Source organism: Notolepis coatsorum (assembly GCF_963971535.1).
Source record: "Notolepis coatsorum genome assembly, chromosome: 15".
NCBI lineage: Eukaryota > Metazoa > Chordata > Actinopteri > Aulopiformes > Paralepididae > Notolepis > Notolepis coatsorum.
In genome coordinates, this window is record NC_140179.1 from 25,721,398 (window position 1) to 25,743,821 (window position 22,424).

General features: G+C 46.4%; 1 protein-coding gene across 1 annotated transcript; it reads right to left on the reverse strand.

The window, feature by feature from the left end:
* Nucleotides 1-5,710: 5,710 nt before the first annotated feature.
* On the reverse strand, nucleotides 5,711-20,470 carry LOC311241887 (cold-inducible RNA-binding protein B-like). Its single transcript, XM_084330827.1, has 2 exons — nucleotides 20,395-20,470; nucleotides 5,711-7,204 (listed from the first exon to the last, which is right to left on the reverse strand). The coding sequence occupies exon 2, from the start codon at nucleotides 7,143-7,145 to the stop codon at nucleotides 6,771-6,773; it is 375 nt and encodes a 124-aa protein (XP_084186953.1). The 5' UTR covers nucleotides 7,146-7,204; nucleotides 20,395-20,470; the 3' UTR covers nucleotides 5,711-6,770.
* Nucleotides 20,471-22,424: the final 1,954 nt, after the last annotated feature.

Here is a 22,424-nt window from a genome sequence, read left to right on the forward strand (position 1 = left end):
CAATAGGGTCCAGCTGCAGACTCGGAGCCTCGAGGTCCAGATTGGTACTTCCGACCGCCACAGGACTTCCGACCGCCACAGGAATGAATGAATGAATGAAAACTTTATTTAACAGATTGCAGAATGGGTACAATACAGTACGGCTCAATACATACAATTGTTAAGGGGATGCAGACCTGAGAAAGACGTTTGTCTTGTTTCCATCAGGGTCCCCCATTTTCAATTCATATAGACATATATGACATACATGACATACAGATAGTCAGTACTGCTACATCTATACATTTATGACATACCAGATTTGCAAATACAGTACTGTTTGTGATACAGAAGGAGTCAAGAAAAGGGAGTATATACATTTGACGTAGAAACTGTACATTGGAGGTTGGGTGGGGGGGGTTGGGTACATTGGGATATTGACAACCATACTGGGTAATTTACATTGGAGGTGGTTGGGGGGGGGGGGGGGGGGCGGGGGGCACACTGTATAAACAAGTAACACTGTACATTGAGGGGGGGGGGGGAGGAGACACTGTACAAACAAACACAATTGTACATTGAACTATTGACAAAACCATACTAGGTAAATGACTGTACATTGGAGGGGGTTGGAATGATTGGGTTAGGATATTTACAGGGGCCAGTGTTGAATTGCAGTCTCCCGTAGGTGTCCCTTGAGAGAGGTTTTGAAAGTGGGTAGTGATCCACATTCCTTTACAGCTTTGGGTAGGGCGTTCCACATTGATGTGGCATAATTGCGAAACGTGTTTAGTCCCTTATTTGAGCCGAATCTGGGTTTGACATGATTTGTGGAGCTCCCTCTGGTGTTGTGATCGTGGTATTCACTGACCTTTGGGAAGTATTTTGACATGTACATGGGTACCTTGGTCGTGTAGTGTATCTTGTAGACCAGGCCCATTGCAAGTTGTTGTACTCTGTCGTCTACTCTAAGCCATCCTAGGTTGTCGAAGTGGGCAGGGGTGAGGTGGGTTCTAGGAGTAAGGTCAAGCAGTAGTCTGACCAGTTTGTTTTGAGATGTTTGTAATTTTGTTTTTAGCGCCTTTGAGGTGCCTTTGAGGTGCTAATGCGGAAGTATCTCGAAGTACGTCTGACGTATCTCGAATTACGTCTGACGTTTCTCTTCATAAAATAATATAAAATCAGCAGCATGGGGAGGGCCGGGGGGAGGGGAGGTACAGGTAGTAGAAGACATAGAGGTACAGGTCACATAATTATAGTACAGTGGAGAAGTAAAAATGGAATAAAAAGGCAGTGTAAACAATATACAATATTATTAACTCTAATAATAACACGCCTCGCGGGCTCATTATAATACGAGAGCCGTGGGTCTGCATTGTATAGAGCGGATCCCCCGGCCGTATTCAAGCGCTGGAGCGCTTTGCGATGGATCAAACTGTATTAATATCTATAGTAATAATAGTAGTTGGCTAGTTGCGCGCTTCTGGCCACCTCCCGCAGTGCGCGCATACACACATACTGTCTGTAGCTATACAGTACGTGCAAAATTAATTGTCAAGAGCCTCATCTCATCTGGCTCTGCAAATAGATCTAGAGTCTGAATATCATATAATAGCCTGCTGATGATCTCTCTCTCGAGTCAAATCCATTCTGAGAACGGAATGCAGTGCCCGCGACGAGGGTCTTGATTGATTGATTGATTGATTGATTGATTGATTGATTGATTGATTGATTGAAAATTGTATTAACAGATCATGCTGGACCTACAAAAGGCCTTTGACACTGTCAATCACTCCATTCTTGATTGAACATTTTATTAACAGATTGCAGAATGGGTACAGTACAGTACGGCTCAATACACACAATTGTTAAGGGGATGCAGACCAGAGAAAGACTTTCGTCTTGTTTACATCAGGGTCCCCCATTTTCAATTCATCAGGACATATATGACATACCAGATTTGCAAATACAGTATTGTTTGTGATACAAAAAGAGTCCAGAAAAGAGAGTATATACATTTGACGTAGAAACTGTACATTGGAGGAGGTTGGGTAGGTGGGGGGGGGGGGGGGGGACTGTACATTGGAGGTGGTTGGGGGGGGGGGGGGGGGGGGTCGGGTAGGAGGGGTGGGGGGGGGGGACACACACACTGTACAACTGTACAAGCAAAACTGTACATTGAAATATTGACAACCATACTTGGTCATTTACTGTACATTGGAGGGGGTTGGGTTACAACACAGGAGCAGAGTATAAACAACAGTACAGTACTGTTTCTCATTCCTGTACTGTTGTTTATACTCTGCTCCTGTGTTGTAACCCAACCCCCTCCAATGTACAGTAAATGACCAAGTATGGTTTTGTCAATATTCCAATGTACAGTTTTGCTTGTACAGTTGTACAGTGTCCCCCACCCCTCCTACCCGACCCCCCCCCCCCAAGGCGAAAGTCTTTCTCTGGTCTGCATCCCCTTAACAATTGTGTGTATTGAGCTGTACTGTACTGTACCCATTCTGCAATCTGTTAATAAAATGTTCAATCAAGAATGGAGTGATTGACAGTGTCAAAGGCCTTTTGTAGGTCCAGCATGATCTGTTAATACAATTTTCAATCAATCAATCAATCAATCAATCAATCAATCAATCAATCAATCAATCAAGACCCTCGTCGCGGGCACTGCATTCCGTTCTCAGAATGGATTTGACTCGAGAGAGAGATCATCAGCAGGCTATTATATGATATTCAGACTCTAGATCTATTTGCAGAGCCAGATGAGATGAGGCTCTTGACAATTAATTTTGCACGTACTGTATAGCTACAGACAGTATGTGTGTATGCGCGCACTGCGGGAGGTGGCCAGAAGCGCGCAACTAGCCAACTACTATTATTACTACTATATTAATACAGTTTGATCCATCGCAAAGCGCTCCAGCGCTTGAATACGGCCGGGGGATCCGCTCTATACAATGCAGACCCACGGCTCTCGTATTATAATGAGCCCGCGAGGCGTGTTATTATTAGAGTTAATAATATTGTATATTGTTTACACTGCCTTTTTATTCCATTTTTACTTCTCCACTGTACTATAATTATGTGACTCGTATTATAATGAGCCCGCGAGGCGTGTTATTATTAGAGTTAATAATATTGTATATTGTTTACACTGCCTTTTTATTCCATTTTTACTTCTCCACTGTACTATAATTATGTGACCTGTACCTCTATGTCTTCTACTACCTGTACCTCCCCTCCCCCCGGCCCTCCCCATGCTGCTGATTTTATATTATTTTATGAAGAGAAACGTCAGACGTAATTCGAGATACGTCAGACGTACTTCGAGATACTTCCGCATTAGTCCTGTGGCGGTCGGAAGTCCTGTGGCGGTCGGAAGTACCAATCTGGACCTCGAGGCTCCGAGTCTGCAGCTCGACCCTACTCATTCTGACTGCGCATGCTTGGGAGCCAAGACTATACTGATTTCCTCTATCACTCACAGGAGCGCAGGAGCGCCATCTACTGACTTGGAAGTCTAATAATATGTACCATCTCATTCAAAAGTAAATGACTGTACAGTTAGAGTAGTTGTGAATAATCTTAAAAAATAGGGCTTGTATGTTTTTGTATACAACTTTACATGGAGGCATTTTCAAACCCTCTACAATTAGATACATTGAAAAAGGTCTGAGCTGGGCCTGGCTCACTCCTACGACCTTACTGGACACCTCGACGAGCCTGCTTAGACTGGGCTGTTAATGTCTGGAGAATAAATGTCTGAACCAGATGTTAATACAAAAGAGATTCAATAAATAATTCAGTGACAATTGACTTTAGGGGGTACAGATAAGAGCTAAGAAACCAGTGCATAGGAACACATTCAACCCGATTAGTTACCTTTAGAATTAGAGGTAAACAATAATTTTGGGTAAATTGAGTTGAGTCAAATGGATTGTTCACCAAATGTAATTGGAAAGCCTTCAGGTAGAAGCCATTCAGGAAGGATTTCCTTTCACTGAGGATCTATTCAAATACAGAGCCCAAATAATTGCATTCAGTAACCACCTCAATCGCCCGGCCTTGAATGAATTATAACGGTTAAGCTACTACTTGTCTGAATCTGACCCTCAAGTCAAAACTCTTGTATTAACGTCACAATTTCCAGTGAAAGTTTATTGGTTTCTCAGATTACTTCTGTAAAGGGCGGCTAAGTGGCGCAGTGGGCAAGGCGCTCGCCACTAATGCAGGAGATGCTGGGTTCGAGCCCAGCTCTCGGCGTTGCTACCAGCTTGGCTGGTCGTTCATACTAACACAATTGTCAGTGTTAGGGGTGGGAAAGCTGGTGGGTGGGGATTGGACGTTGTGGACGGCGACTCCTACAGGTCGGTTGGTGCGCCTGTACAGCAGAATCAGGAAGCATCGGGGGCAGCGTGAGCCTCCCATGCGTTACTCCTCGCCACTGAGAGGTTGCGCTGTATAAAAAGATGCGACAGCTGCCTCCTTGTGTACCGGAGGGGACACGTGATGCAAGGCTTGGACCTCACTGCAGCCGACCAGTGGGAGGCATAGTCTAGCAACGTTCGAGACAGGGGAGGGGAGAATTGAGTAAAACAGAGTTCATTCTCTTTGGATCAAATAACAAACTCAGCAATGCCAACGGCTTCTCTGTAGCAGTACTGTCTATCTGTATGTCGTGTATGTCATATATGTTATGATGAATTGAAAATGGGGGACCCTGATGTAAACAAGACGAAAGTCTTTCTCTGGTCTGCATCCCCTTAACAATTGTGTGTATTGAGCTGTACTGTATTGTACCCATTCTGCAATCTGTTAATAACGTTTTCAATCAATCTGTTACAGTGGGTGACAATATTGTCACAAGGAAAGATGAAATTACATACCGGGGCTCCATCCTAGAGGCAAATCTTTCCTGTGACAAAATGGCAACCAATGTAATAAAAAAAAGTCAACCAACAAACAAGATTCTTGTACCGGATCTCCTCTCTGGTAAGCAAGAATACCCTGAAGACTAACAGGAGCACTCATTCAAGGGTACGACTATGCTTCCACCTCATGGTACCAAAGCACATCATGCCCATTTTGACATCCTAGGATGGCAGAGTACAGCAGCTTGCAATGGGCCTGGTCTACAAGATACACTAAAATGCCCAGGTGGAAATACTTCCAAAAGGTCAGTGAATTCCACGACCACAACACCAGAGGGAGTTCCACAAATCATGTTAAACCCAGATTCGGCTCAAACAAGGGACTAAACACATTTCGCAATTATGCCACCACAATGTGGAACCGGAACGCCCTACCCACAGCCGTAAAATAATGTGTATCCCTACCCACCTTCAAAGAGCACCTACGGGAGGGTGCAATTTGAAACTGGCCCCCGTAAATGTCCCAAACCTCAAATGTATATATTTTCTTTTAGGATCCTCCCATCGGATCCCGGAGTCCCGTCAACATATTCAATCACAGATGTCATTTCTCTATATTCATTCCTCAGTGACCTTGAGTCAGCGCCGCCATATTCACTCAGTTCAGATCCGTATCGACCCTCGTTTGGCTGTTAAACGTCAAGTACAGGCAAGAGAGACAATTGTCGAGAATTGCACTGCCCTACATTTAGCTGACGCTTTTATCCAAAACAACTTACAAGTTCTGTACAACAAGTAAGCAGGAAGGAAACAACTCTGGCAGCTAAGAGTAAGTAACATTGTAAATCAAACAGTGTTGAGACTTTTTATTTTCCCTGAATCGTTTAGTAGGCTCAATGACAGTATATCAAAAATAAATAAAACTTTAATGTTGATACAAAGAACAGAAAGTACAAAAATGCTCTCATTCCGAGTTTTATAATCCGTGAGAGAAGTTAGACATCGATCACTTATACAAGTTCAGTTCAGTCCATTCTAACAGCACATTTAAAATGCAGACGTTGAGCAAAGCAAAAAACACACATTGAACAGCCGACCACATTAGGCGTGTAGTTCACCAGTCTGAAAGGAATTAACTTTTTTTGGAAACTGAATATACAGGACCCTTGGCTAATCTATATTTAAAATTAAAAAAAAAATTACATGGCTGAGGCATTGCTGCCTAGCAAGCAACACTTAGGAATGTACTACGAGACACAAAAGCCTGTTCGAGCTACTAAATGGATTTCTCAAGTCAATAACTTGGCAGGCGGTAGGTTAGACAAGCATTAAAATGAAGCATAACTCAAACAAAAGTAAAACAGCCCTATTGAATTTCCCCTACATCCGGGGGAAAACAGGAGCTGCTTAACAGTGCAAGGTAGGAATGGTGCTTCAAAATCCTGGCTGATCAAGAAAAAAAAGCAGCTAGATCATTTCGATTGTAGAGTTTTCCAATTTCTCATTTAACGGCACCAATCAAATCAGATATTGTACTTGGTTAATAGGTGTGAGGTTAGAAAAAAGCTGCAAGAACAATTGCCCTCAAGTGGGAAAAAAATCTTCAACTTGTGTTTAAACATAGTTTGTCAATGAATGGCCAAAACTATGGCTACATTTGCACGATGCTTGAGCTGCAACATAATAGAACTACAAAGAGAATCGGTCAACAACACGTGGACATTTCTTAAGGGAGCGCATCTTTTAAATACAGCCAGTCAATGGATGATCTTGAATCGGGGAGAGTTTCTCGTGTGCAGCATAGCTGCATGATCCAGAGCGCCCCCCGTAGCTACCCCCGCTTCTAACTACTCCCTGTATCCACCGCCACTTCTGTATCCACCACCGCCGTAACTCCCACCGCCGCCATAGCTACGCTCTCCAGCTTCCACCGCCGCCGCTGCCTCCTCCTCCGCCGCCGTATCCTCCTCCGCCGCCGTATCCTCCACCTCCGCCGTATCCTCCACCACCACGACCTCTGCTGCCGCCGCCGCCACCCTGCCCTGCTTCATTCACACGAATGGCTCTGCCGTCCACAGTCTTGCCGTCCATTCCATCCATCGCATCTTTGGCGTCCGCTGGGTTTTCATATGTAACGAAGCCGAAGCCGCGAGACCTTCCCGTCTCTTTGTCCATGATGACGTTGCATCTGGCGACGTTTCCGTACTTTGAGAACGCTGCCGCCAACGAGTCATCGGTGGTGTCGAAGCTCAGTCCACCGACGAAAAGTTTTCCCTCGTCGGACATCTTTTGTCTGTAAGCTACAGTAGCAAACTCGTGGCAAATGGAGGACCCGTGCGGTGCTGCTGCAAGTGAAGAGTGGGAGAGGTGAGACATAATTAGCATAGTAGGCAGTAATATAGGTGAGGTACATTCCTTAGTTAGCAAAGTTCATAATAGTACAAGTGTTGTGAAGGATCAGATTAAACCGAATATATATATTTATTTATGGATATATATTTAATAGTATTTGTATATCGTTTGATATCCCTTGTATTTTCTTTGTACATATACACTGAATATCCCTTTAGTCTACTACAGCCCATAATAGTTCATTCTCTCATTGGACAAGAACCTGGCGCGAGCAGACAGGCCCCTTGAGTCAAGTTCAATAGTGCCGACGAACATGTCCCAACTAGCCCCGGTTCCGCGTAGGAATACGGCTACCGAAATACGAATGGTACTATTTGTTCACCGTGCATATAAATATGGCGCAAGTAAAGTAGAACTTTCCTTTTAGTCCATTAGTCCTTTACCCTCCAACCTAGTAACAGACGTGAAGCCTCACCCACGACCCACGTGTGGTGCAGTATGGCCTATTTGGCCCCAGAATAGGCATTGAGACTAGGGATGCCCCCCGGACCCCGGTTTTAAACGGGAACCGGTACTATATTAGAAAATACCAGAGTATTTATAAGCTCCGACGTCCTCGGTACTGCTATCGATACTCTAGAGAAATTATTATTATTATTATTTAAAAGTTGCAAACGATCTATCCTCTCTCTGTCTCTGCACGAGAAGCGAGCCACAGCGAGTCATTATTACACACACTCCTCGCGAGTCGCTCGCTAGTAGTGCTACAAGATACGGGTACTCCTTAATGAAAGTTCTCCGTGCTGAAGCGCGCTGCACACAGACACAGACAGCTCTGAGTCTGCATGCACCGTGACTCGTGATGGCGGATAGAGCGAAGCGTTCTAAAGAAAGTATGGATATACAACGCACGTTGCCACAAGTGCAACAAAACATTTGCCAGTAAGGGTGGCAATACGAGCAATTTATCAAAACATCTGTTGGCAAAACATGATATTAGTGTGCAGAAATGCGCGTATTCGACTGCCTTGCGCGCAGTGTTCCATCTGCATCCACGTCCACTGCCGCCGGTAAGCCAAGATACGGAGTTTCCTAGGCTAATAACGAATTATTACAAATAGGCTAATAAACAAAATAATTGTTTAGCTACAAATACTACAATCTAAACTTTTTATAGATCGTCAAGCTGAGGCGTCAGCCACCAATGTGTCCCAGGCCAGTGAGCCCAGGGCCACCACACATCCTTCCCTCTACCTCCCTCCACCACCCAAAGTCCTTTCTCCCTAGCAGCTAGAGGAAGGATGACAGAGGATAGGGTGAACGAGTGTCATAGTTCTGTTAGCCTTTTGCATTTGTTGTTTATTATAAAAAGTCTATAATTCAGAGTCAGACACATTTAAAACATTGTTGCTGCTGTTGCTGAAGAAATTATATTCATTTATTATATTTATTTATAAAGTTATATAAAAGAACATTGCTGCTGCTGTTGCTGAAGAAATTATATTTATTTATAATACTTATTTATAAAGTTGTATTTATAAATAATAAAGCAATGTTGATTCTGTTCTTAATTAATTGTCTTTTCTTGCAAAAAAAGAACCAAAAAGAACCGATAAGAGTATCGATAAAGTACCGAACCGTTAAGCAGTATCGATAAGAGTAGTAGTATCGATAAAATCCTAACGATACCCATCCCTAATTGAGACCTCGTGTAAATTCATAGCTGAATTGTCATAGTTTGGCACTGTACCGTCGAGTGGGACGTATTTCTATTAAGTTAATAATAGTCTATTATGTATGGTGCATCGTGCGGTATCGAGTTCTAAAGTGAGTAGCACCCCCATCGCCTCCTCGTGTTATCTAGAAGCTTAACCAGGCTGGGCAGACCACGTGTGGTGCTTGCATCCGAGGAGTTCTAGACGAGGACCGAGGGGGACCTGCACATTGGATTACCTACCCGGACGACTGCTGAGCCTATACGGCATGGAATATCTATTTGCTTTGGGTGCTTTGATTTGTGGAGCGGATAACAGCCAACGCCGGTGAGTGTTGGAATTACCCCCGAGAGGAGCCCAGGTGAGACGGCGCTCAACCCAGACCGAGGCCGCCTCGCTTCTCCTTCGTTGTGGACCTACAGCTACCGTCTACAAGAGGGCCCAAGTGTATTCATCTGTGGATCAAGATCCTGCGGGCACTGTGTTCTGTACCTGAATTCTCCCCAGGAATCGTTGGCCAGATGGGATGCAGCTGACGGCTCTCCAAACCCCCCCCCCCCTACTGACTTACAACCAGCAGGACCCCTTTAGTATCCCGCTATAATCCTTAAGTACCATCGCTATAGTTCCCTAAAGAACCAGGTTGTATACTTGCTTCCTGCGTAACCAGAGATTGGACATTCAGTGTTGATTTGCCTACGAATACTCATTTGCCTTACAAGTGCATTCAAATTATAAATGTAATTAAGTGAATGTTGTATATACCTTTTGCTATATTAAACCTTCGACTGTTATATTTGTGTGGACCTGATTTCATATGTGGGAAAGTGTTCATCATACTTAGATATCGTGTACTGTATGGCCAGAAGTTAAAGTACATCAAGCGGTAGTGGTTTAATGATACCATACTTATCAATACAGTCAGGGAATTGTACCCCTCAGTTACAATTGGTCCTTCGAGCCGGAGGGTAACTAGTGTAATATTAATATAGTGTTATTAATATTGAAATGGCCTATGATGAACACTCCACGAAACGGTCCTCCTAACGTAGAACGCCCGCGGCGCAGACGACAGACACCTCAGTACTTAGAGGATTACGCTGTCAGTCAACTACCTAGCCTTCTACAGACGGTAAACGCGGTAAAAGTAGAAAGTAAAATTATGTCTGACCTTAACGACCAGGTTACCCCGACCACAGAGGCCCTAGTGGGTTCTAATGTAACTGACCAAGCTCACGGTGGGGACCAGGAGGGAACAGACATGCCTTTACCCCCCGCCAATACCGAAGAAGTAGTCCCCGACCAGCTCCGGGAGGAAGACAACCCTCCAGAGGTGGAACCCTGCACGGAACAAGATGAGGAGAGCGCCGAGGAGATAGAGCTCCAGGACTCCCCAACGAGTACAGCCAGGAGCGGCTCACCTCAACAAGCGTCTTCCCCCAGCGAGGCGGAGAGGATGCTGTCACAGGCGTTCCTCGTCAGCCTGACAGCCTCTACCGAACGCGATCGACTCCAGGGTGAACGCGATCGACTTCAGGGTGAACGCGATCGACTCCAAACACAGCAACGGAGCGAAGAAGAGCACATACGCCTGGAGATGAGACGCCTTCAGACGGAAGAGAATATGGCAAGAGACCGGTCCGACACCCAGCGCGCCGCTGACGGTGCCCAAAGAGAAGCAGAGCGCGACATCGCTCTCATCCAGCGCGAAGCCGAGCGCGACAGACTACAGGGCGAGCGCGACAGACTACAAGCGCAGCTAATGGAGCAGCTGATCACCAAGGCAACACCCTCTCCCTCCGCCAGGGGTTCAAGGGCCTCGTCGAGACAACAGTCAAGGGCAGCATCCCCTAACCGACCAAGCGACCCTGAACTTGACCACCAGAGAGAGCCTATACCCCCCGCAGACCCCCTTCCCCGACCGGTCCAAGCGAGACCCAGCTACAAGGAAGGAGCAGCATACACTGCGGAGAGGCTAAATAAACGACTACAGGATCTAGAGGACCTGACAGAAGAAGAAGAGGGAGAGGAGGAGAACCAAGCCCGACGACAGCACAGTACTCCACCGGACCAGGAGGTCCAGTACAGCCCAGGCTATACCCCCGCGGCGCTGCGCTACAGACCCCCGACTCTATTCACGGGTGAGCATGACGCACGACCAGCCCCGAGGAACAGCACCTGGACCAGCGGGCCATGGTACCCTGCCGGTACCAGCCCACAGAGAGGCGCAAGAGGAGACTCGCCTAGGAGGCCTCTCTCCCAACGCTCACCGATGTGCCAGCCATCCACGGCGTCATACATTGGCACACCGACGTTTCCAGACTTCACCCATGAGAATCGAGCACAGTACACGGAGCTCCGGATGTGCTTAGAGACAATGATGGTGGATGTCGTTGACGAACGCCACAAGTATGCAATATTACTGAAGCACCTGAAAGTACCCCGAGCGCACAATATAGCGCTAGCCTATGCCACCTCTACGACCCCATACACCGCGGCTCTAGCAGCGCTGGACCAGAGATATGGACGTATATGGGATTACGTAATCCAAGAGATAAGGCATATTGACCGCCTACCCCCAGCAACAGACAATCGCTCACTAGACGACCTGTCTATAAAAGTGCAGTCCCTGGTAGGGATGCTGGGAGCGCAACGAGAAAAGGGTATGCACGAGCTATACGCCAACTCTAACGTCGAGAGGATTTTAGAGAAGCTGCCGCCCGCCAGACAAGAGCGCTTTAGGCGGCAAAGAGACCACCGTGATCCTAACGGTCCCGAACCATCCCTCCTCGATTTAGCCGACTTCCTGACGAGAGAAGTCAGCAGCCTACGCTTGGATACATTCGTGCGGAGCACACCAAGCTCCAGAGAGGGACCTAGGAGAGTAAACGATGGAAGAAGATCAGTGACTGTCATGCACCAATCAGAATCAGTACCGAGCAGTAAGAACCACAGAACCCCCTCGAGAAAAGAGAAGTGGAAGATGGTGTGCCCGTACTGCGAGAAGGAACACTGGCTGTCACAATGTGACCTGTTCAAGAAGATGAATGCAGAAGAAGTGAGTCAATGGATAAAGTCCAACAGGCGCTGTTACCGATGTGCGCGCAGTCACATGGCAGCCGAGTGCCGCCTAAAGAAGAGGTGCAGTCGGTGTGACGGAGCCCACCTAGATGTCCTACACGACAGTAACAGAAGAAAGCCTGCACCTGCACCATCGAGCAGCACAAAGGCAAGTGTCATGTACATTGACCCCGCCAGCAGCAGCGGCGCCCAGGTGCTCTTAAAGGTAGTCCGTGTAACATTGAGCCACCAAGATAAAGTCATGGACACTTACGCCGTCCTTGATGACGGGTCAGAGAAGACCCTTCTCCTCGCATCCGCTGCGGCCCAGCTGGGACTGCGGGGGAGCGAGAACCAGATGACGATTCGGACAATAAGAAGAGATTTAAAGACGATAAAAGGCGAGAATGTCTCCTTCACTATCGCAGCAAGCGGGCAGCCAGAGAGACGGTATAGGATTACAAATGCTTTCACCAGCCAAGAAATAGGACTATCACAGTACACCTACCCCATCGCCAAACTGATGGATAAATATGTGCACCTGCGTCAACTACCTATCCCGCTCATAGACGGCGCCACCCCGACCCTGCTGATAGGCTCCGACCATGCAGACCTCATAGTCCCGATAGACCGGGTCCATACAGGACCCAGAGGCTGTCCTGCAGCAGTCGAGACCCGCCTAGGATGGACATTACAAGGCCCCCTCGCTAAATCTCTCAACCGAACAGCAGCCACTAGCTGCCTCCACTCCAGAGTGACAGAAGAAGACACCACTCTCCTGCAGCATGTCGAGAGGCTATGGACACTAGAGACTAGAGCCATATGAAATCCGCGTTCACGGAATCGCGGAATTAACCAATAAAAATGGAATCAACTGCAAAACGTGGAATATTGCAGAATTTGGCCTAATCTGGACTGAAATTTCGTTTTTGGGTGGAACGTTTGGTGCACACACGACCGGGGAGGCGGGGACTCTACAGCGTGTTACACACAACACAGCCACGGTGCTCAAGCGTCTGGCTGCTTCAGTGTTAACATCGTTAAGAAGCTAAACTATTCCACAATAAGCCCTCAATTCAGAGCAGAACAGTATCCTAATGACTTTTATGCCTCCGGTGATAAGGTGTTTTGCTAATTCTGTCAACGTTCCGTGGACTGGACCCGCAAAAACACTTGCGACACTATTGTGATTAAATAGCTATAACGTTAGGACGTTTAGCTTCTAGCTAAATCTAGTGCACACATCCATTTGGTTAACGATTGTCATTATACACTGCCCTTTATAAACTAAATACACTTAAATAGCTATGTAACGTTATAGGACTATCTATGGAAATGATAGCTTCTAGAAGTTCTAGCTAAATCTGGTGCACCCATCGATTTGTTTAATGCAAACGATTGTCATTATCCACTGCCCTTTATAATCTAAATAAACTTAAATAGCTATGAAACGTTACAGTACATAGGACTATAGATGGAAATGATAGCTTCTTGCTAAATCTGGTGCACCCATCGATTTGTTTAATGCAAACGATTGTCATTATACACTGCCCTTTATAATCTAAATAAACTTAAATAGCTATGAAACGTTACAGTACATAGGACTATAGATGGAAATGATAGCTTCTTGCTAAATCTAGTGCACCCATCCATTTGTTTAATGCAAACGATTGCCATTATACACTGTCCTTTATAAACGAAATAAACTAAACTAAAGGTGCCTAAATTATGCATTACTATATTTCATCACAATATAATAGATATAGCTAGGTTACTGACATTGTCATTGTGATAATGTCAGTAGTAGCTAGCTGTATCTATTGTTTACACTTGAAATATGTATTTTTATTTTGTCACAATATTAATTGAAAAATATTGTGTAAAATTGAACTGTATTTCTGAGTTGCAGCACTTAAAAACATTAAATGGACTGTTATATCTTATTCAATTGTGGACATTTATTCATTCCCACTTATTAGACACTATTTCTGATGGTAAAATGAGCATAAAAGGCAAAATACAGAATTCTGAAATATTAAAACGGAAAAAATTGAATTTGGGAAAAAATAAAATGGAATTTGGAAAATAATAAAACGGATTTCATATGGCTCTACGTAGAGACAATGCCCTTTAAGAACGAAAAGAAAGACATTTGTTCTAAAGAAGACATTTACGCCATAAACCTCCTCGAGCAAGGGACAAAGAGAGTCACAGTCGGCGGAGTGATGAGATACGCAACTCCACTCCTGAGGCGAGAGGGAATGCCCACCTTTCACGCCACGAAAGAAGCTACGGAGCGGTATCTATTGAACACAGAGCGGCGCCTAGCCAAAGACCCCGCTCAAGAGAGTGTGTACCGCGCTGAGATTGAGAAGCTAATCACAGCGAGACACGTAATGAAGATTGACATTAAAGAGGCCGATCAGACGACCGAATCATGGTACGTGCCGCACCACAAGGTCCACCACAACGGCAAGGATCGCATTGTGTTTAACTGCAGCTACCAGATCGGATCCCAGAATCTGAATAAAGAGCTCTTGCCCGGCCCCACACTCGGCCCCTCTCTACTAGGCGTGCTACTACGCTTCCGCCAAGACAAGGTGGCTATCAGCGGGGATATCAAAGGGATGTTCCTGCAGGTGAGACTAGTGGAGGAGGATAAGCCCCTACTGCGGTTCCTATGGAGAGAGAGGATCGGAGATGAGCACCCAGCCATCTACCAATGGGAAGTCCTCCCCTTCGGAACCACATGCAGCCCGTGCTGTGCTACATTTGCACTGCAGAAACACGTCGCAGAGGACCCAGCAGCAGATGAAGAGGTCCGACACAGTGTGAAGAACAGTTTCTACGTGGACAACTGTTTACAAAGCGTTTCGACCCAAGAAGAAGCCGAGGCTCTCCTACTCAAGCTACGCGCCTCCCTGATCAAAGGCGGCTTTGATCTCAGGCAGTGGGCCAGCAGCGACCCGCAAGTATTGCGCAGCCTCTCCCCCGCGGACAAGGCAGCCAGTAGCGAGACCTGGATGGCGACCATCCCAGGAGAAGCCCAAGAAATGACACTAGGACTAGTCTGGCGCTTCAAAACAGACTCGCTCCACTATAGACACAAACCTCTGACCACGGAGCAGGGAAGGTCGACGGCGATACCGACCACCAGACGGAGTGTGTACAGAACACTCGCCAGACAATATGACCCGTTGGGATGTATTCTACCTTACACCACCAGGGCAAAGATGATTGTACGAGCACTATGGGACAAGGACCAGGGCTGGGACGACCCAATACCCGCACACCTTGCCTCCACATGGAGAGTGGGAGACGGAACTCCGCTCACTCCCAGGCGTCAACATACGCCGCAGCTACTTCCCACCCACAGTGAGGCCAGAGACATGCAAGATGGATCTACACGTCTTCAGCGACACCTCCGAAGTAGCCTATGGATCTGTGGCCTACTTGCGTGCCCAAGAGAAGGGAGGAGAGATACACACCGCTTTCATCCTGGCTCGCTCAAGAATAGCCCCACGAAAGCAACAATCTATCCCGCGTCTAGAGCTCTGCGCAGCCCTAGCAGGAGCGCATCTAGCCACGTTAATCCAACGTGAACTCACCATCCCGGTGCAAAGAACAATCTTGTGGTCAGACTCTACGACAGTACTCACATGGATCAAGTCTGATTCATGCAGATACAAGGTCTTCGTGGGAGTCAGAGTCACAGAGATTCAAGAGTTAACAGAAGCAGCGAGCTGGCGGTATGTGGACACCAAACACAACCCAGCTGACGTCATCACCCGGGGAATGTCCCTAGATGACCTCACCCGTCACAACATCTACAGTGACGGACCAGAGTTCCTCAAGCTCCCGGAAGAAGAGTGGCCTACGCCCACCCCACGGGAGGCGAGTAAAGAGGAGGCTGAAAACAAGAAACCTATGTTCTGTGGATTGAGCACAGTTGCCTCCACAGACCCCAACATAGATGATTGCCTCACCCTACAGAGTGCGCAACTAAAGACATTCCTGTGGCACCACCCAGAGATTCAGCCCACCACTGACATTTCAGCAGCTGACTACGAAGAAGCAGAACTTCTTCTACTACAACGAGCCCAGAGAGACTCGTTCCCCGATGAGCTAGACTGTCTACAGGGAGGAAAGCCCGTCCCATCAGACAGCAGACTGCTCCACCTGGCACCCGAGAGTGACGCCCATAATCTCATCAGAGTGGGTGGTCGTCTGCGGAGAGCCCCCGACCTACCGGATGACGTTAAGTACCCGATAGTCTTGAACAGCCGACACAAGGTCACAGAGCTGATCATAAAGAAATACGACGAGGATGTGCACCACGCAGGAGCAGAGAGAGTCTTCGCGGAGATCAGACGTCGCTATTGGATACTTCAAGGGAGAGAAGCAGTGTGACGCTTCCAGCGAACCTGTCTAGACTGCCGAAAGTGGCGCGCGCAGCCCAGCATACCCCGGATGGCTGACCTACCTCCCTGTCGCCTCCGACTCGGCGACAAGCCCTTTCACTCCACAGGCATGGACTGTTTTGGCCCGTTGTATATAAAGAAAGGAAGAGGAACCGAGAAGCGGTGGGGTATTGTATTCAAATGCATGACCACCAGAGCGATACATATCGAACTCCTTCCAACCATGAGCACAGACTCATTCCTTATGGCCTTCCGAAGATTCACATCGCGGAAAGGAAAACCGTCTACATTGTTGTCTGATCACGGGACAAACTTCAAAGGCGGAGAAAGAGAGCTGAGAGAGAGCTTCCAAGCTATGGGCCCAGAACTTAAGACCCACCTCGCTCCATCCCAGATTGACTTCCAGTTTAATCCCCCGAACGCACCCCACTTCGGTGGAACCTGGGAACGAGAAGTACGTTCTATAAAGACAGCCCTGTACGCCGTGGTTGGGGCCCAGACTGTGGCGGAAGAAGTCCTAATGACAGTCCTCACGGAGATCGAGGGAGTATTGAACTCCAAGCCCCTCGGTTACGTCTCAAGTGATGTAGCAGATGTCGACCCAGTCACCCCCAACACACTCTTGATGGGGCGGCTGGACCCCGCGCTACCCCAGACAATGTACAGGCCTGAAGAAGCGAACGGCCGAAGAATGTGGAGGTACAGTCAAGTACTGGCTGACAAGTTTTGGAATAGCTTCCTACTCCACTATCTACCGTCTCTACAGACCCGCCAGAAGTGGGTAAAAGAGAGAGACAATTTGACAGAAGGAACAGTCGTCATGATTATCGACCAGTCACTACCCAGAGCTATGTGGCCGGCTGGCCGCGTAAGCAAAGTGATCACCGGTGCCGATGGCAAGGTCCGAGCAGCTGAAGTGCTCGTCCAAGGGCGGGCTTACACACGACCCGTGGCGAGGCTAATAGAACTGCCAAGACTCCCAGACACTATCGATGACGACCATGACCCCACGACTTTGTGAGTTGACTGACCCTTACAGCGGACCTTGAGTGGTAGACAGTGCGGTTAATCTGTCTCTGCTTAGCTAATTAGGTGGGACTAATTAGGGGGCGGCTGTTGTGAAGGATCAGATTAAACCGAATATATATATTTATTTATGGATATATATTTAATAGTATTTGTATATCGTTTGATATCCCTTGTATATTCTTTGTACATATACACTGAATATCCCTTTAGTCTACTACAGCCCATAATAGTTCATTCTCTCATTGGACAAGAACCTGGCGCCAGCAGACAAGCCCCTTGAGTCAAGTTCAATAGTGCCGACGAACATGTCCCAACTAGCCCCGGTTCCGCGTAGGAATACGGCTACCGAAATACGAATGGTACTATTTGTTCACCGTGCATATAAATATGGCGCAAGTAAAGTAGAACTTTCCTTTTAGTCCATTAGTCCTTTACCCTCCAACCTAGTAACAGACGTGAAGCCTCACCCACGACCCACGTGTGGTGCAGTATGGCCTATTTGGCCCCAGAATAGGCATTGAGACCTCGTGTAAATTCATAGCTGAATTGTCATAGTTTGGCACTGTACCGTCGAGTGGGATGTATTTCTATTAAGTTAATAATAGTCTATTATGTATGGTGCATCGTGCGGTATCGAGTTCTAAAGTGAGTAGCACCCCCATCGCCTCCTCGTGTTATCTAGAAGCTTAACCAGGCTGGGCAGACCACGTGTGGTGCTTGCATCCGAGGAGTTCTAGACGAGGACCGAGGGGGACCTGCACATTGGATTACCTACCCGGACGACTGCTGAGCCTATACGGCATGGAATATCTATTTGCTTTGGGTGCTTTGATTTGTGGAGCGGATAACAGCCAACGCCGGTGAGTGTTGGAATTACCCCCGAGAGGAGCCCAGGTGAGACGGCGCTCAACCCAGACCGAGGCCGCCTCGCTTCTCCTTCGTTGTGGACCTACAGCTACCGTCTACAAGAGGGCCCAAGTGTATTCATCTGTGGATCAAGATCCTGCGGGCACTGTGTTCTGTACCTGAATTGTCCCCAGGAATCGTTGGCCAGATGGGATGCAGCTGACGGCTCTCCAAACCCCCCCCCCCCCCTACTGACTTACAACCAGCAGGACCCCTTTAGTATCCCGCTATAATCCTTAAGTACCATCGCTATAGTTCCCTAAAGAACCAGGTTGTATACTTGCTTCCTGCGTAACCAGAGATTGGACATTCAGTGTTGATTTGCCTACGAATACTCATTTGCCTTACAAAATACTCATTTGCCTTACAAGTGCATTCAAATCATAAATGTAATTAAGTGAATGTTGTATATACCTTTTGCTATATTAAACCTTCGACTGTTATATTTGTGTGGACCTGATTTCATATGTGGGAAAGTGTTCATCATACTTAGATATCGTGTACTGTATGGCCAGAAGTTAAAGTACATCAAGCGGTAGTGGTTTAATGATACCATACTTATCAATACAGTCAGGGAATTGTACCCCTCAGTTACAACAAGGTTATTTCAGTCGACGACAGCCAATTGGGCGTGTTTGGGTAATGGTTTTGGTTTTGTAGGGCAGTGCAGATTTAACCCAATTATGGCCAGAAGGAATGGTTGACAGCCTACATTTAATTGCTGGGCCTGAGCGGTGGCAAGAGTTAGAATTCCTTTTGGAACATCACCAGTGAAGACCAGAATAGAATCAAAGCCTCTGACGAATGACCCCTCAAACCCTGCCCTCTTTTCCTGATCCTCCAATCACAACGGTTGCTTTCCTCTGACAAAACAGTTTGTCCAAGGGAAGCAACAGTTGTGATTGGATCAAGAAAGGGGGGTGGAGCTTATGTTACCGGCCTCAGACCTAGGAGAATCTGAATCGGCACAAGCTATACGCAGACAAGGGTGCGCTGTGGATCTGTGAATGATGTAGCCCCTTTCGGGTCTGTGATGCACGCCTGTCCGAAACCCTCGTGCAACCGAGTACCTTTGAAATGTCTGTGCGATACTTGTACGACGAGCGTTTTTCTGAGGACCAGTTCTTCAGAGTTAATTGTGGGATTTTTCTATGAAGGTATAAGAGACTGTATTCACTCGTCCAACCTTGTTGGCGTGCATCAGACCCGAAAGGGGCTATGAATGATGGAGAATAGACACCTTATCTCTTCTAGCCTCGCTCTGCTGGGAGTGGTTTGTTCTGAAGACAAAATATTCCTTTAACATTCCAATACTCCAATTACAATACTTTAATTCTTATTGTACAAAAATATAATAAACCAAATCATACAAAAATACAACCTTCAAATGTATTCTTTAGGAAACGAAATAAAGTGCAAAACAATAAAAACCTTTTGGCATAAATTCAAACTATCCTTGAAGTGCAACCAATAAACCCTTTTGCATCGCCATCTATAATCTTACTTACAAATAAACTTAATACCTCATCCTGTAGTCCGAACAATCACATTCAATTCAATGTACAAAAACCAATTGTATACATCTTAAATTGAATACACATTAGCTACATAACCTTAGCTCAAATACACATTGACGGTAACACGCCGTCTTACACGCACGTACACACACACACAAGCACCGTCTATCTGTATGTCATGTATGTCATATGTTATGATGAATTGAAAATGGGGGACCCTGATGTAAACAAGACGAAAGTCTTTCTCTGGTCTGCATCCCCTTAACAATTGTATGTATTGAGCTGTACTGTACCCATTCTGCAATCTGTTAATAAAGTTTTCAATCAATCAAAGCACCACGTGTACTACTGTCGGTGTAACACTGAAAATAGCTAGCTAGCAGCTAGTCATTATTCAACTCGACCATTTAAAAATACTCGTCCAAACTTGCAAACATGTTCATGTACACACTCAAAACGTTACATAACATGTCACTGACAGTTGACATTCGTTTTTAAACATATTTAGGAATGTTTTAGATAATTATTGTATTACCTGTGAATGGAGAATAGACACGTTATTTCTTCTAGCCTGGCTCTGCTGGCAGCGGTTTATTCTGACTGCGCATGCTTGGGAGCCAAGACTATACTGATTTCCTCTATCACTCACAGGAGCGCAGGAGCGCCATCTACTGACTTGGAGGTCTAATAATATGTACCATCTCATTCAAAAGTAAATGACTGTACAGTTAGAGTAGTTGTGAATAATCTTAAAAAATAGGGCTTGTATGTTTTTGTATACAACTTTACATGGAGGCATTTTCAAACCCTCTACAATTAGATACATTGAAAAAGGTCTGAGCTGGGCCTGGCTCACTCCTACGACCTTACTGGACACCTCGACGAGCCTGCTTAGACTGGGCTGTTAATGTCTGGAGAATAAATGTCTGAACCAGATGTTAATACAAAAGAGATTCAATAAATAATTCAGTGACAATTGACTTTAGGGGGTACAGATAAGAGCTAAGAAACCAGTGCATAGGAACACATTCAACCCGATTAGTTACCTTTAGAATTAGAGGTAAACAATAATTTTGGGTAAATTGAGTTGAGTCAAATGGATTGTTCACCAAATGTAATTGGAAAGCCTTCAGGTAGAAGCCATTCAGGAAGGATTTCCTTTCACTGAGGATCTATTAAAATACAGAGCCCAAATAATTGCATTCAGTAACCACCTCAATCGCCCGGCCTTGAATGAATTATAACGGTTAAGCTACTACTTGTCTGAATCTGACCCTCAAGTCAAAACTCTTGTATTAACGTCACAATTTCCAGTGAAAGTTTATTGGTTTCTCAGATTACTTCTGTAAAGGGCGGCTAAGTGGCGCAGTGGGCAAGGCGCTCGCCACTAACGCAGGAGATGCTGGGTTCGAGCCCAGCTCTCGGCGTTGCTACCAGCTTGGCTGGTCGTTCATACTAACACAATTGTCAGTGTTAGGGGTGGGAAAGCTGGTGGGTGGGGATTGGACGTTGTGGACGGCGACTCCTACAGGTCGGTTGGTGCGCCTGTACAGCAGAATCAGGAAGCATCGGGGGCAGCGTGAGCCTCCCATGCGTTACTCCTCGCCACTGAGAGGTTGCGCTGTATAAAAAGATGCGACAGCTGCCTCCTTGTGTACCGGAGGGGACACGTGATGCAAGGCTTGGACCTCACTGCAGCCGACCAGTGGGAGGCATAGTCTAGCAACGTTCGAGACAGGGGAGGGGAGAATTGAGTAAAACAGAGTTCATTCTCTTTGGATCAAATAACAAACTCAGCAATGCCAACGGCTTCTCTGTAGCAGTACTGTCTATCTGTATGTCGTGTATGTCATATATGTTATGATGAATTGAAAATGGGGGACCCTGATGTAAACAAGACGAAAGTCTTCCTCTGGTCTGCATCCCCTTAACAATTGTGTGTATTGAGCTGTACTGTATTGTACCCATTCTGCAATCTGTTAATAACGTTTTCAATCAATCTGTTACAGTGGGTGACAATATTGTCACAAGGAAAGATGAAATTACATACCGGGGCTCCATCCTAGAGGCAAATCTTTCCTGTGACAAAATGGCAACCAATGTAATAAAAAAAAGTCAACCAACAAACAAGATTCTTGTACCGGATCTCCTCTCTGGTAAGCAAGAATACCCTGAAGACTAACAGGAGCACTCATTCAAGGGTACGACTATGCTTCCACCTCATGGTACCAAAGCACCTCATGCCCATTTTGACATCCTAGGATGGCAGAGTACAGCAGCTTGCAATGGGCCTGGTCTACAAGATACACTAAAATGCCCAGGTGGAAATACTTCCAAAAGGTCAGTGAATTCCACGACCACAACACCAGAGGGAGTTCCACAAATCATGTTAAACCCAGATTCGGCTCAAACAAGGGACTAAACACATTTCGCAATTATGCCACCACAATGTGGAACCGGAACGCCCTACCCACAGCCGTAAAATAATGTGTATCCCTACCCACCTTCAAAGAGCACCTACGGGAGGGTGCAATTTGAAACTGGCCCCCGTAAATGTCCCAACCC

Coding starts and splice junctions, on each gene's coding strand:
- LOC311241887 (XM_084330827.1), bottom strand. CDS start 7,145: ATGTCCGACGAGGGAAAACTTTTCGTCGGTGGACTGAGCTTCGACACC.